Source organism: Amblyomma mixtum, chromosome 6 (genome assembly GCF_055824585.1).
Source record: "Amblyomma mixtum isolate Tamu chromosome 6, ASM5582458v1, whole genome shotgun sequence".
Lineage (NCBI taxonomy): Eukaryota > Metazoa > Arthropoda > Arachnida > Ixodida > Ixodidae > Amblyomma > Amblyomma mixtum.
In genome coordinates, this window is record NC_143017.1 from 114,390,393 (window position 1) to 114,406,430 (window position 16,038).

Below are 16,038 nucleotides of genomic sequence, written 5' to 3' on the forward strand. Positions count from 1 at the left end.
CCGGACTCACGCACACGAATTCGCTCCGCGGCTCGTGCCCACGAGGAAATAAAAAGAGAACAGCCTAAAGAGGGAGCAGTCACACAAACCGCTGCAGGGCCTCGGTTCCACCGCCACCACCTGACTTAGCACTGCGCCGCGATTCCGTGAGAGGGAGGCCGGCGAGAAGCAGCGTTCAGGGCAGCGTGCGAGCGGGGCTCCCCTGTGGAAAAGAAATACACATATAACAGGGACCGCGAGCAGCCTCAGAGGCGGCAGGCTTGCCCCAATCTTCAAAACGCGGCTCCGTATTGTGGCGATCATGATGATGATGGAGGCAGGAGAGGAGGTCAGGGGTGTACGTAGATGGAGGGGGGGGGGGGGGGGGGGGTTCAGTGCTTCATCCCTTCGGTGGGGAGCCGAGCGGTTCGGTGCTAGCAGAGGGGTCGTGGAGGGGTGTCACGGGAGAGTAAGGAGACGGGGAGGCAAGCCTCCTCCCCCTCACCGGATGTGACGACCGTGTCAGTCTCTCCGACACTCTCCGCCCTACTCTCATCTCTCTCCCTCGATGTGGCCGTCGCCAGCCGTGGTTCAGGTGTCGTCCGTCTTCTTCACTGTTTCTGCATCCCCCTCCTGAAGACCGCGCCGCCGCTTGCCTCTCCCTTCCCCTCTCGTCTAGCGGAGCCGTTTCCTCCTCTCCTTACACACTTTACTACCCTACTACAACTACAACTCCTCTCCATTGACATTTCGAGGGCGAGGAGGAGGCGGCGTGAGTGGTGCGGCTGTAGCAGCCGGCGAAGTAGCAGGCAGCGCGCGAGACGAAGAGAGCGCGCCAGAAGCAGCACATGGTCGACGCCTGGCCCGCCGTTGGTTGGAGTGGTGGTCGGTGGTGGTGCTCGCGTCCTTCCTGCCCGGCGGTCGTGGCCCGCTTTGCTTGTTTCCGGAAGGTAGGCGCGTCGCCTCTCGTTTCTTCCCCGGCCCGGACGCCCGTAGGATTAAACCCGTACGTGACGGCGGCCGTCCGTCGCCGCCACCGGTGCTGTCCTTGACCGTCGAAGCCCGCGCACGATTGACCACCGCCGGCTTTTCCCCTTCTTCGCCGCCGGCCCGATGTCGTCAGCCGCGGTTGTCCCGTGAATGGAGGAGACTAATCACCTGTCTCGATCGCCGCCGGTGCTTCAGTCGACGCTGCGCCGTCTTCGAGCCCCCACCACGAGCTGCTGCGCCTTCTCCGCCACTCCGGCCCACGACCGATGAAACAGTGTGTTGGCGATGGATACCTGTGATGGATTACGGCTGCCGTGCCCACACTGAGCGAACGACCTGATTTGACGGCGCCGGTTTTTTCGCCCTTGAGACGCGAGCACCAGGCGAGCAGTCGCTTCGTTGTCACCGCTTGCCAGGCCGTGAAAACGTCCGTGATTCAATGTGCAATTCTCCCAGAGACCATTCTACTCCTACGCGTACTTGTGGGTGCGATTCGGCATTTCCGCGGCTGTGAGGAAGCCAGGTGTCAGGAAAAAAGGACTGAACTTGTTGCGCAACGCGAAGAATCAAAATACGTTAAAACACGCGATCTGCGTTTCGATGACGATGGTGCTTAGCGAAGACACGCCACGACCACTGGTCAAAGTTCGGACCCACATGCTTCCTCCCGGAGGACCACCGTCGCCCGATTCGACGCCTCCGCGATTGACGCGGGAGCCGAACAACAACTCTCCCGTCAGTCACCACCACCATCACCACAGCCACAGTGAAATCTCCAGAACGGACTTCAAGATGCGACCTCCGCCGGCACCGAAGAGCGCGCTTCACAAGACCACCAAAGGTGAGCGGAGCAGATTTCTTGAGCTGAAGAAAACCTGCAACCCTGCGCTTTCTGACTATATGGTTTGTTCCCATCATACCCAGGCACATATTACGATATTTGTTAGATAGATAGCGTGTCTGGTGATAAACAGACTGCTACGTGAAGATCACTTTCTTGCTTCTCGAATTAGTGTCTTGCTTTCAGGATGTGAAATTGACGTCAGTCGAATAAGGTGCCGTGCGCATCTCCGGTTACGGCGACTGCAACTACACCATCGAAGAATAGGGGATGCGTTGTTGTTGGGTGCATAATAGAAAAGGTAGTGAAGAAAAAAAAAAACGTCTCCGAAGAAGAGCCTTATGTGTACCGCTGTCTCCTGTCCTCTTCATTTCCAGACAGCGTGTCTCGAAGTTGGGCTCCTATATGTTTTTTCTCTTTCCGCATTATGGACTCCAGCGGAAGTATCTTCTGTGTACCGAAAATACTGATGAAATGCTAAATAAGTTGTGCGACTATTCATTCCGACTTGGAACAAAGAGGTCGCGCCGTTTTCCAATTCGCAAAAAAAAAAAAGGCTCCAGTTGCTTTTTAAATGAGAAAACAAACAGCTCGTCGCCCAGCTCGTCTGGCGCAGGGCAACGACGTCTGCGCGTAATCAATTCGCAAAGGATGATACGAGTCTTATGTGTGGCTTTGAGCGGGATGCAGAGAGCGGCGGCGCACACGCCCTGATTTGCATGCGGGCGCTGCTCGCGACACCTTGAATGGAAAACCTGCGCGCGTGCGCCGTTGCTCTGGAGACGACGGCGCCGTCATTGTAGCCGACATCGACGCGAAACCGTGGATGATGGACGAGTGCGCGCGAGAGCGAGCGCGCGTACCTCCGTCTCGCGTACGGCGTCTCTCCCGCCTTCTCCCGGCTCCTTAATCCGATCCGCATTTCCTCGGAGTCGACGCAATGGCGGGAAGCGGCGAGCGATGGAATCTCGTTTTACGCGTATTTCCGTTCGCAGGGGCATTGTTCCAGCTCGGCGCACGCCTTGGGAACGAATGGCGGACCAGCTTTTCTTTTGCTTTCTCCTCTTTTTCGCTCTTCTTTGTGCTGCCCTGCACTACGTGCGGGTCTTTGCTGTTCTCCTATCCGCACGTGGGGCAAGTGTGCCTCGCCGCCGGCCTGTACTTTGGCGCGTGGATAATTAGTGTGTCGAGTCACGCTTTCCGTATGGCCAGAGAGAGAACGCCACCTTTTTGGGGGGTCCTTCGGCACGGCACCTCGGGTTTCTTCTTTTTGCAGCTTGTGCCGCGCGTAGTACACCGGGCGCCTCGGGCGCGAGAACGTACAGCTTTCCCCCTCTACGAGCACGCTTGGTGAGGGAGGAAACTAGCTGGCAGCTGCTAGTAGATAAGGACCTCGCTGAAGACGTAGACGCGACATCGCTCTTTATACTCTATTCTCGCTATCGGCAGTATTCTCAGCGCGTATAGGCGTCCACGTCGGCAGGATATTGGCGTGTCCGTGCGATCTGTCCGTGCCGGGCGTCATGCCATACTCCTGCGGCGATGCAGTCTCGCTAGTGAACGAAATGTCATCACATGATATGCGCGCCACTCTAGAGGGATGCAAGTTCACAAACCACATTTATGAACACGAGAACCGTGTAACGCAGGCGCAGTGTTCCAGCCTTTGGACGATGTAATTTTTTTTTCCTGCGACAAAGTGAGCGCTCAAACTCGGCGCACATTCGCTCTCTGCAACCAGTATTGCAGTAAAGGGTTAATAATAATAAGATCTCGCTGTCTGCAACCAGTATTGTAGTAAAGGGTCAATGAGATTAAGTTTGTATATCGCACTAAAACTCGTTCAGGAGTGTCTGTAAGTTGTTCTCAATCTTGAAAATCATAAGTCAGTATCGCGACCTCGTGCGGGCGCCTATAAGTCGTTGATCCATTCAGGCGCAGTTCTGAGGTCTTGGCGTTACCCTCAACCTTCACAAATTTGTCCTCATTGCCCTCGCTGCGTTTCAGGAGTTGATCAGCTGCTTACATGCATGCAGGGCAATGCTGTTCGCCGTCAGGGAACAGAAAAAAAAAAAAAAAACATGGCCGCGGGAAGTCCCGTCAACGGCGTTTCCGGTCATTACCTTACGCTCCCTTAAAGTCGCCCTTGGTCAACACTGGATGCGGGGCGTATTTTCTACATTGGGTGTGACTAACGAAGCAGCACTTATTTTTACCTATTCCCCGTTTCTTGCAGTCCCTTCGTGAAGAATCACTTTGCAAGGGAATCAGTTTGGCGGGGGAATTACTTGCCGATCTACGCGCGACACAGTTGCACTGTCTGGATGCAGCCACTGACGCCGCTGTTAGGCAGGTGCGGACATCGGGCGGCGCACTTGTTTTCAAACACCCGGCATCGTCGCGCTCACGAGGCACGTAGCTCGATAGCGCTTTGTTTCGTTCGCTCGGTGGGAGGCGATGGAGAAACCGCTCATGTGATTCCGCGGGTGCATTCAACTTTCGCTTATTTTGCCTCCAGCTTCAGGATTTGATAAGTTTTAACATTCTTGGTTGTAATGGTGCCAGTGAGCTCGTAAAAGTAAGAAGAGGAACATGAAAGAAGTGCAGAGGTTACCACGTGCTTACATAGCTGCGTTGCGTTCACCGGGTTCAATTTTTCCTCCTGGAAAACAAGCTGCAACGTAAGTTGTTTTTGCACATTCCGCTGTTTTACGCGATAAGCTCGTTTATGCTGCCTTGCACAAACATCTCTCATTTGTGTCGAAATTACGTGACTCGCTGACATGCTGTTTGCTAATTTTTCTCGTGGCGATTCATTGACGCAAGAGCAAAACCTGCGCATGAGTAAAATGCAGCAATGCACCACAGTTCTTAATTTCTGCCCACGTTGTAAGTCTAGAGCTATACCGCTCCGAAGTTTGCCATTTTGCTGGTGTCGTGGTCTCATCAGAAAGCAAGAACAGGTGCGTGCGGTGTTAAAGATATATGGTGCGGTCACTGCGTACGGGCAGCTTACGGAAAATGCAAGGCGCAATTGCAAATCCTTATTGCTGAGGAGTCTTGCTGAAGACTGCGCGTCTTTCTACTGCCTACATTCTGGACAGACAACACGCTAAGGCCAAAAAGGCAACTCGCCTTGTACCGCACTTGCATGATGTGGAACAGATCCTGAACAGCACTTTTCAGCTCAAATGTATAACGGGTCCGCATAGATTAGTTATATGACTTAAAATGTGTGCATCGTCAGTGTCACTAACCTCGTGAAAAGTGTAGGGATACCGTGGGCCGCTCCGCGGACCAAGGCTCACGAGCGGTGCGCAGTAGAGCAAAGGCTCACAACTTCGTAATGCGCCCTCGCTAACATGCGTAATATGCGTTCGTCCCCCAACGCATCGATACGAGCCGCACCGCCGGGAATTCGGCGCACGGGCAGGGATGGTAATACTTATCCCTAACTAACCTTTATTGGCTCGGAACCAAGTGGTCCAGATAGCCGGAGCCTTCCAGCGGCCCTCGCGGGACGCTTGATGGACGGCGTAGTGGTCGAATTAAGGTCATTGTCTCTAGTTGAGCACATGGGGAGAGAGAGCGGGTCACCCAGCACGAGCTTATGGGCCAGCTGACTCACCACCAATTGAACGTGCGCTCCCAGCAGCAGCACCATTCGGGCGTCCAGCGTGGGGGCCCCCTAACGTCGTTAGTGGAGTCGGCCCGACAAAAGAGCGCCACGCGGCGGCTGTGCGGTATCGCACTGCCCACGCATACGTCTTCTCGTGGCAGGGTCCCAAGTCTGGCGGCGGCGCCCTTTTGTGTACGAGGACTGTGTCGTCGGGAGGGTAGGGATCCGCCTGTGCGCCCAAAGCAACCCCCCCCTGGCTTTCCAGTTTCCTCCATGCCCCTTTGGCGCCACACGGTTGTCCACCCTGACTGGCTGCCGTTCTTTAGGGTGATAATCTCCAGAAGCGCGTGCCGCTTCACTCTTGTCCAGCCGGCTGGATGACCACCAGGCATGAGTGCAGGCAGCACGAGGCGTAAATGGTAAAGAAAGAGTGAACACGTGCTCGATAGAAGGGAGACGCCGCTTGTGCTCTCAGCGCACAGCTGGGCTTCCTTTAGGTTCGGTGCAAACCATCGAAGCAGGGTTACCCCTCTGCCCTGAGCTTTGGCGTCGCCAGTGGGGAGGCAGCACGCATGTCTGGGTTCACTGGGAACTCGTTTTTAGCCACGAGAGAGAAGGAGTGAGGCGCTCAGTAACAAGGAACCGATGTCTTCGCTAAGTTGCTCTTACAAACTGAAACGACGCCCGCTACGATGGCAGCGGCTTGAAGGCCGCCTGTTGTCTCTTGGAATCGGATGCTTTCCTGCCAGTTGCGGGCGTTACCATTCATCGTAGTTGCGCAGAGTTTGAAGCTGATGGACGGTAATCTGATCATGTCTGATGTAATTGCGGAATAGCAAGATCGAACGCACAAATACCGCGCGGCGCAGTCTGTGTTTAGACTGGCTTCGTCCGGCCATGTCTCTTCAGCACTGCTGGGTTGTACGGAACGCTGTACACCCTCAAAAAGGTCATCTCTCTTCTTCCTCCTCTGCTGCCGATGGGGTTCGGCCAAGATCTGCAGCATGCACTGAGAGACGGCTGCACCCTGCCCCCGCAAGAGCAACGCGGGGCTTGCCGTCATGCTTGGTGGCCCACTCGCCCAAGCCTGGTCTTTGGCGCTGCTCTGCTCGGTTCGCTCCTTTCAGCCCGCTGCTGCTCCACAGCCGGGGAGGCTCGGCAGCTGTCGCTACGTATTGGGTTACGCGCACCGAGCGCACGCGCTCTCTAGACGCGACCTTGGAGCGGGCCTTGCCTGGAGTGCACGGTTGGGGAACGAGGAGAAACCATTTTTTAACCAGCCCGTTCCACTTAACGCGCTGCCCTCCTCTCCGCTTACACTGTCTGACGCTTGTGCACGTGCGGGCGCTTTCTCTTACCCTGCCTTTTTTTTCTTTTCTTGATTCCGGGAAAGCACTCGAGTGGGCACACCAGCACGAGTTTTATGTACAACTATCCTCGGCGAGTCGATTATCGACATTCCGGAGAGAGGACTCCGACGACAGGCTGCGGCGCTCGCTTACGTCGGCTTTGTTAAAGGGGAAACGAGGCTGCAACCGTTACACGTGTAGGCACCCCCGCTGTCGCCATTGAGGCAAAGTCCCGCGTGATAACTGCTATGTTTAGCTGCAGTTACCCGCGTTCCCCGCCTTCATGCCGCGCGCATATTGTGAACGACCCATATATTGCACATTTCGAAGCGTTCGCGAACGGTCGTGGCATGAGCCCGACAAGTGGCCGTGTGTGCACCGCTTCGAGTGGCAGGTAAAATTAATGTAGAAAAGCGGTGGCAAAAAACAAAACCCATCGTCGCACTCTCGACGTACAGTGTCTGTGCCGTAACGAGAGAGAGCAGTAAATGGTAGTGAGAGGGGGGTATGGAGAAGGGCGTCGCTACGCAGCGCAGTCCTTTCCACCAGTGCGCTTGTACGGCATGGCGCTGTTGCAGCCACACAGGCGCGCAAAATGTGCGGCGTGGCGACATCGCGAACGCAGGCAGCTGCGAAATAAAGCGGACTGAACGCGGCCACGCCATATCTGCCTGCTGCTGCTGCCGCCTCCGGGGACAGCCAGTTTTGTGGCAGGTGGCACCGGGGTCGGGAGGCTGTTGCAGGCAGTGTCGGCAGTGTGTAGGCGACGTGAAAGTGGATCGGCTACCGGCGGACATGCAAAATGTGCCTCTGGCGAAGGGACGACGGCGTTGATGAGCTCTCACGAGACGCCCCGACTGGTGGCCACGGCGCTTCGACGACCCGGGATTACGATGGCGCGAGTCCTTGTACCATCGTCCGCGTCCACCAGCGTGCGGCGCCGGATCCTCGCTTTTTACTCGAGATTCCTCGTGCTGAGTGAGTGGCGGGGTCGCTGCTGCGAAACTACGTGCTGCGGTTGCGCAGCGCCGGAAAAGGCGCGCACGTGCGCGAGCCTGATTGAGGATGCGCGGTTCGTTAGCCTTTTTCGATTTCGCGGCTTTTTCAGAGTGCCGTTGACACAGCCGTGCGCCACAAAAAACAAAAAGAAGTACACAAGGAGAGAGAGACATTTCGCAAACTCTTGGGAAGCCGCAGTGTTTTTCGCCGCCCGACTGAAAGGGCGAGACTGTTAACGTGGTTTTTTGTTCGCCCTTCCGAAGGAAGTTGAGGCGCTAATGTTTCAGATATCTCCGAGCGTTGTTGTTGAGTTTGACATCCGAACTGTGGTGATATCGAATTTATGTTCATAGGAGGAACTTGCTAAGCATCGCTTCAATGTCAGTTTAAACGCTGCAGTCGAAAGCAGTGAACTTGACTTACGTATGCATCCGTTTGTACGAAGCACACGCCCTGTATTAGCTTATGCTAATCCGACAGAAAGTGTACGACTCGGCTGTTAAGAAAGTCATGTGACGCCTCGTTTCCCTCTCACCATTTTTCTTTCTCCTCCTCTCTTACTCTTTCGTTTTCTTTTTCTCCATCTCGGTCGCCGTACCTCTCTTTCATGCGTTACTTCGACCGCGCTTTCATGGGCTTTCGTTCTAGAGCGTTGTTTTCCCCTCCGTTTCCTAGAATGAACTATTAGCGTTTTCGTTGCAGCGAGGCCTCCTTCGCCTTTGCATTTTCTCTTTATGTCGGGCCATGCATGGTTTCTACCCGTCTTTTCTTTGTTTTAAAATCGAGCTTTCGCTTCCCCCGTCACGCTGTGGGCTGCGGCTCTTGTCAAGCGACTGCGCTCGACGACCATATGGCCGGTTCGCTTCTGTGGACACGCTGCGCGCTTCGGCTTTCCCTGCACCCATCTCGGTAGCCTAGTGTTGAAACAGAGGGCAACTAAGAACTCTCTCTCCCTCTTCGTTGAAACAAACACGCTTACGCACAAACTTGGAGAGGGGGAGACAGACGTACACATGCGCGCGTGGTGCAAGCACCAAAACACGCGCGCCCTCAAACCGGGACATGCTTGCGCGGCTCTCTCCTCTCTCTTCAACCAGGCTCCGCGGGATTCTGGGAAAAACCGAAAGGAGCGAAATTTCACGGAGTCAGACGCACGAGGAGGGCGCGGCGGGCACGAATACAGACACACACACAAGTGCGTCGCGTCTTTGCGGATTGGCAGGCAGGCTGGAAGCCCCAGCAGTGCCAGAGGTGCAGGCGAAGGAGGTCTGTCTGCTACTCCTGGAAGGCACCGTGTGTAGTAGATGTGCGCCGCAGGAATGAACAGACGTCTTCGCAGGGCGTCTGCTAGCCATCGCTTCTGTTTCTTTTTTTAGCTCTGGAGTTTGGGAGAGTGTTTAAGGGCAAGCACTCTGAGTATCGTATGCTGCGGGAGCTTTCACCTGATATTTACCTTTTTTTTTTATTTGGAACATACGCGATTCCACGTAACTGTGCACCCAGCTCGAAATGCTCTATCCTTCCCAAAATACGGCGAGTTGGTGTGTACGAGTGCGGAATGAATGGGATTTCTGCAGAAAGTTGTGGCAACTCAGAGGGCATCATATTTTTATTCATGTAACGATCATTATCATCGTGAAGTTTATGCAGAAGCTACTACGTGACCTTTGTCGGGGAACCTTGCGTGAGGTCGGCGCCATCTAATTTCCATTCCGACCATAAGCAAAGCCGCCGAGTCATAAGGGACTCCGCCAGACCCTTGACTTCAAATGGCTCTTTCAGCTGACATTTCGTCAGGAATCATAGTTTCCTGAGTCGCACGCGGCGCTTGGTGTCATCATGTATTGCTACCTATGTGTCTGTGGAAGTTTGCAGAAAACTTTGGCGTAGGAGACGGGCTGCTAACACGGCCTGTGTACAATAAGCGCTGTATAAGTCGTGAACCATGTATTTCTTGCATTTTATCTTCCAGAAAATAGGGTTCCGCTTTGATTTCCTGTGTAAAATTTCTAGCCTGGGGTGAGCGACCGTCCCGCCTCGCTCCCCCGTACATCCGCCCTTGATAATAGCTGCCACTATTTCCTCCATCTTTGCACTGCTACTGTGTAATGCTGAACCCCTTCGGGCCAGAAGATGCTGAGGGGCTGTCTATAAATTTTAATCCGACCTGGGATTCACCTTACTGTGTCTGGCATGACAAGGCTCGCTATAATGAGCTTGTATTCCATTACATCCCGGCATGGCAAAATCTGTATCGGTGCGAAAATTTTCCCTCTAGATCGCCGAGGAGGCGTCAGTGCAAAAGAAAAGAAAACAGAAATTTCCAGCCGGTCATCGCGCCCCCAGTTTTCCCACCGTGTCCACCTTTCTGTGTTTAGACATGTCCGGTGTTTCGACACGCACGTTTCCTATTGCACTCATGGGAGTCGCGCCGCGTCCTGCCATTAGTAACAAAGACATAAAAAGAAGAGCAAAAAAGAAAGCGAAAGTGGAAAAGAAACCAGTTCGGCTACGAGCGGTCAATCGGGCCTTTTCGATCAGCACTATTTTTCTTAATTTTTCTTTTTTTCGATCTCAACTGCGACGTCTTCTTCGGAAACGCAGGGGATACGATTTTCTGCCTGGGGTCCCATATCTTCCCCCGTCAGCGCTGCCTTTTAACTCGCCCCCTCCGCTCGCGCTCTCTTTAAATCCGGTGTAGTTTTAAAGGGCCGTGAAAAAGCGGTGAGAATAATACCGTTTCGTCGCGCGCGCGGACGGGATGGAAGTCAGAGTCTTAATCCCAAGCGATGAAAGGAAAGAGTTATGGAAGCGAAGTCAACTTCTCACGTTCCCCCATCGCCACTGCGTCCAGCACGGAGAGCCAGGATAGCACCGTGTCCAGGCGACTGGCTTGCGTGTCTTTATAAAGACACGGGTGATGTAATCGTGGCGCGCACAGGGGCCGGTCGACAAGAGGGCTGAAAGCGGGGCGTCCCGGTACGCTCGAGTGGTTACCGTCGCGTCTTTATTACTATTTTTTTTCTCCGCGGATATCTATCGAGAGCCAGAGCTCGTGAAAGGGCTGCAATCGCTGCTCTCGAACTGGGAGAGGGCGAGAAAGAAAAAAAGATTGAGAAAACGCGGCAGTCCGCGACAGATGTGGTGCGGAAAAGTTGCGGAAACATTTTCCAGACCTGCGTGGTGCACCGGCGTAAGATTGAGCGCTCTTACTCGACCCTTTTGACACCGCAGATACATATATATATGCACGAGCACTCGAAATCAGAGTGCAGCAAGAGACTGTGACGAATCTGGACGCAACTTGGTTCACACTGTCATTAGAGCTGGTATCTTCCAAACGTTTGCTTCTCATTCAATAACATACTCTGGCATAACGTCGATGGTTTTTGTTCGAGTTTTGCTACCGCACCGTTTGTCAAGACTCTACGGGGTAATAATCAGTGAATGATTCACATGACCAGGCACTTGCGTATATGCAGGAAAGCTTAGCCCTAACTGCTACGCGCCATTTGTCCGTGCTTGTTTCATCGATAATTGACGCTGTCGCACTTTATTCATTATCAGCACCCGAAGTTATCTCAGCTGGGCGGAGACAAATTACGCCTAATTTCTCCAGCTCATTATAATCGCAGTACACGCTGCAGCGGCTTCCTCACGGTTAGGAGACCCCGCAAAGTGGTGGTGGCGGCATGCGGAGTGCTTCGTTCGTGTCCAGCGGACTCCTGCTGCGCTCGGCACCAGACAGCAGGTGCGCAGCGGATGAAGCGAAGCTGAACGCAGTGGCGCGCTCCGGAGCATCAGATGATGCGCGCACAGTCGCAGACTCCCCTTGCACATGTCGTGGAGGCCTCCCCGCCCTCACCTCCCCTCTACCTCTATCCACGGCAAGAAGGCGGCCAGGTCCTCTGCCGCGCGCCGTGCGCTTGCCAGGTGGTCGAAAGAACCATGTGCGTTGCGCGCCGGAGGCACGGGGGACCTCCCTCGAACTTAGGGGAGAAAGAAAGCGACAGGTTTTGAATATGCGGCCTGACTGAACGATCGACTTCTCAAAGCGTTCTTTGATGATGGCAGTCACGTAACAGACTGTCATTTGTCTAGTGGCCGGGTTTTCTGCTAGTCATGTAGCAGAGACAGAAGAAAAAATAAATTAGTCATTGACGGAGTTTACAACTCGAATGGGGGACTCAGGATGCATAGTCGGATAAATATCAAGAAAGCAGCGGCAGGTGCCAAGACACCTTCAAGACAATGGCGCGGACCGATTTACATGACGTCGCTGTTAATCCGGAAAATTCGTGGCTAATCCATCTACCGCTGCCAGCTCCCCTGTGATGTCGCACAAGGTGATTAGCCGCGACGGCATGACAATCGGTCGACGCCATTGGTTGGAGGGCATTATTTGAAGGCATTTGGCGTTGCGTGCTTGAGCTGTATCCGACTTTACTCGCTGTTTCGAGGATTCGATGCTGCATGGGTGCAGTGAAAGGAGCGGCTACTACAGTGCCGTGAGCAATGTTTTGCATTTTTCACACATAAGGGGGTAATTACTCATTAGCATCCAGCCAGGCGCAAGCATACGGCTACAAAGGAAAGCTATGATAAAGGAGCAAAAAAAGCTATACGTCTTTCAGACATGTTTAAACAAGCGACGAAACCAGCAATATGGTTTCTTGAAAACGTTTGCGACATCCTGATTTTTAGACCGGCACACTTTTCCCGAGCCTCTCTCGCACGTGATCCTCATTACAACTTGACGCATTGGCTACTGGGAAGCACAAGTCGCTACTGGTGCCGAACTGGCTTTTCAACAGGGTACATGCCTTAGAAACAAAGACGGCAGCTGGAAACCGTCGTTGCTTTTTAGTGTGCACAGCTGATTTTCCATTCCTAGACTGATCAATCCGTATTTGTTCAGCAACTGACAGGTTTTAGACTGCTTTCAGCCCTTTCTCGCCCGCGCGGTTAGCTTGGGTGCCACCGACATGCGTTGCCGCTGTGAGTCTCATCCGCTCTTCTCCCCTTTGCACCGCTTCATCCTGCTCTTAAACGCCGGTCGTTCGTATCAGACCAATGAGTGGCATTAGGAAGGGGACGCCGGGAACACACTTTGGGTTATCACTCATGGTTTCGCTCCCCGACGGGCGGGCAAGCCCTACAAGTGGGCTACGCACGCCCACCCGCGGCGCTTTTGCTGGGAGCGTAGCGGCTGTCACGCTCTTTACTGGCTGCTGCTGTTCGCGAGGCTTCATCAGGGAACCCCAGCGCGGCCTCCGTACCGCGGGTTCGTCGAGTGACTCCGGTGCGCGCCACTTGAACCCACGCCGCTGCATGGTGGAGACCTATATGGACGGTTGAACCAGCGCGGGCTTCGCGTAGAAACCCCATGTGGTCTGATGCTTTGGTCGGCTTGGTTAGCTGAGAAGCTGATTGTTGGAGGGCTGCGCAGGAGTGGATGAATGAAAAGCACGGCTGAACGAACGAGATTTCTGGTAATCTCTTGTACTACAGCTCACTTTATCGTGCCAAAGCTTTTCGCACGCTTATTTACAAGGGGGCTGGGAGCGGAAAATGCGGAGAGGGGCTCGATCTACATCATAGTTCGGGGCTTTCACTCCTTCTGCGGCACAGTCATGTCTACGGGGCTCTTGTGCAGGCTTAAGTGCGCGCATTTTATTTTGGTTAGATGACGCTGCAAGCTCCACATGATCCTAATAGTACACACCCTATTCAATAGTAAGCCCACTTATTGGTTCCTCGAGAGCAACGCTTTCTTTAGCAATATTACGTTTAAGGTTTATCAGAACGGAACAGAAGGTATCCTTCATGTTTGGGTAACATAAATGTACCGAGAAAGTAAACCAAAAGTGTGACAGGAATGCGTATGATGCAAATACGACGAACAGGTGACCCCGTGAGACCAGAGCGACATCGCCAGGCGTTTTATTTATGGCGCTTCGTACGCGGGTGCATTCGTAACGAGCAAACTCCCGCTCGGGGGCGTCCGCGCCACTCCTCCTCGGCTGTTTCTCTCGTCCGCTGCCACTCGACCTGGTGGCTTCGTTTCACGGTCGTCATTCTCCGTGCCCGACAGCGGAGGTGGCGCGACGAAGATGCGCGAATTGCAAATCAGACCCTGCGACGTCGTGGCTCAGCCTGCCAGCAGCAGCCGTGTACTGTAGCTTCCCCAATGTTCCGCGATCCTCGGTCATAAATAAATGGTCCACGTGCCGACAGGCGTCGCCTTCGGCTCCGCCAGGTCGGCGCCTTGTCGGTGTCTACCTCCCGCTCCCTTCCACTATACGCGCCCCATGGATGCCCGTTGACATGGGACGCCCAAAATCTTACGCCGGCATCGCTGAACGCCTCGTATGTGCGTGCGTGAGTCTGCGCACGCCTATCTCTCTGCTGATGCACTGCCTTCGCATGACTCACCTCTCTGAGGCGCCTACTCCGTATCGCCGTCAAACCTGTTCGATCGTCTTTCGCGGCTGCCTCGTCGGTTTGCGCATTTCATTTCTTTTTCAATGCGACATGCATTCGCTCGCTGCGCAACATTGAAATATCGCGAGAGCTTCAGGTTTGGGTTCTATTTGTTGTTATCTTTTTGTTCTGGAGGTGTGTAGGATGCGAACGGGGAATATGTGGTTGACGCCGTGAGTCATGCCTTGAGGGGAAGAAAAGAGCGCGCGTCGGCGATTTGCATGCAACCACGAACGATGGCCTCCCGACGATTCGTTAACATTCTCTGCACGCAGGCGTGCACGGAGTTTCACATTCTTCACCCGCTGGTGGTTATGAGTTCCGTTTACTAAAGCACTCTCGATAACAAGAATCCCGCATATAGCGTTTGCCCTTCGGCACGAAATAGGCGACGGGAAGAAGGTATACCTGCTGACACGCAGCTCTTCATGAGCACAGTGAACGGTTTACTGCTTTCTGTATTATTACTTTCAGCGTCAGTATTCGTAATGTGTATCTCGTTCATCTTTATTATGATTAGTCTCCATTATTTTACGTTTTGCTGCCTAAAGCAATGAGTATAGCATACAAAAAAGGTAGAAAACCTCTCTTGATTTCGCAATCATGTGGACCGCGGAACAAGAAGATAAGGGAAGAAAGACACGGGGGCATGCGAAGAAGAAAGGGAATGGTACCATAGTTGGAACAAATTCGGCAAATATAACTGGGGTCACGTGAAACAGCTGTCTTAGAACTTAATCGTGTCCTCAAGGATACTAGCAGACAAATAAACCAATATGGTTCTGGCAGCGCTGCGGTTACAATAAATTGCACGGAATTGGATGGATTGTTCTTCCTGTTTTGTGCCTCCTTCATGACTGCACAGCGCACGAATAACGATTGGGAATTTTGAATTACGTAATCGTCACGACATATTTTAGGGAGTGAGCACGGCGCTCCTCATCACGTAGTGTGGAAAGAGGCCGTAACGTCAGTTAACCAACACTGGTGAAAGACATTAAAGTCATGAGTGAAACGTACGGTAAGCATCGTTCCAAGAAAAGGGGTACGAAACACAATAACAGAATTTCAACGATTGTCATGCTTGAAGGTCATGGGCGACCGAACTCAGAAGACGTGGACACCAGACGCAAACACCTGAGCGAAACTAGCAAATCTAATCACTAAGGTTTTGGAAATGAAAACAAAGTTATTTGGCTATCTCCGTCACTGTACTCCGTTGGCCACATCCCCTATCCACACATTTGTTGATTAGCACACTTCTGGAGACAGCTTTGAGCCTCGTGTCCTTGAACAGGCGTCGTAATGAAGACTGTCGGCTCCTTCTCAATCTCCCGGTCGACCCTGATGAACTCTTCCTTTCTCTTGGCACGTCTCGCGCCGAACCTTCGGTCTCAGCTGGGCCGGGGAACCTGCAGATACACACATAAAAAAAGAAATATGTGGGACAGAAGCAGACACACACACACAAAAAAGCGGCGAACGTACAAGGACATCGCGTGCTGAGCGCGATTGCCACCTTCCACCCGACTCCCTCTTCCGGTGGTGGCGCGACTGAGAAAACCATCGCTGGGCCGTTCTTACGGTGTGGAATCGGAGCCCTGCCGTTTTATCCGTCTTATTTTTTTCGGCACAGTTTTTGCTTGAAACGGTTCCCCGCGACTTCCGCAGGAAGTGAGGGGAAAGGAGAATGGGCGAGAGGCGGTGGAAAGGAGGCGAGCGATCAAAGCAAAAAATGAGAGAGCGGGTGAGCCGGGGTGCGTACGCATCCACGAGCA

At 53.5% G+C, this 16,038-nt stretch overlaps 1 protein-coding gene across 6 annotated transcripts in view; it reads left to right on the plus strand.

Moving 5' to 3' along the window:
- The window catches only part of pnt (ETS transcription factor pointed), a 196,877-nt gene that overhangs the window by 126,805 nt on the left and 54,034 nt on the right, over positions 1-16,038 (plus strand). The window contains exon 1 of one of the 6 annotated variants that reach the window (XM_089548837.1): positions 794-1,810. The exons of 4 other annotated variants lie outside the window; for them this stretch is intronic. In XM_089548837.1, the coding sequence (XP_089404963.1) occupies positions 1,570-1,810 (241 nt within the window). In that variant the 5' untranslated portion in view covers positions 794-1,569. Of the gene's footprint in view, positions 1-793; positions 1,811-7,408; positions 7,757-16,038 lie in introns of those variants that run through there. One more of the 6 variants, XM_089548840.1, reaches the window with a different exon arrangement.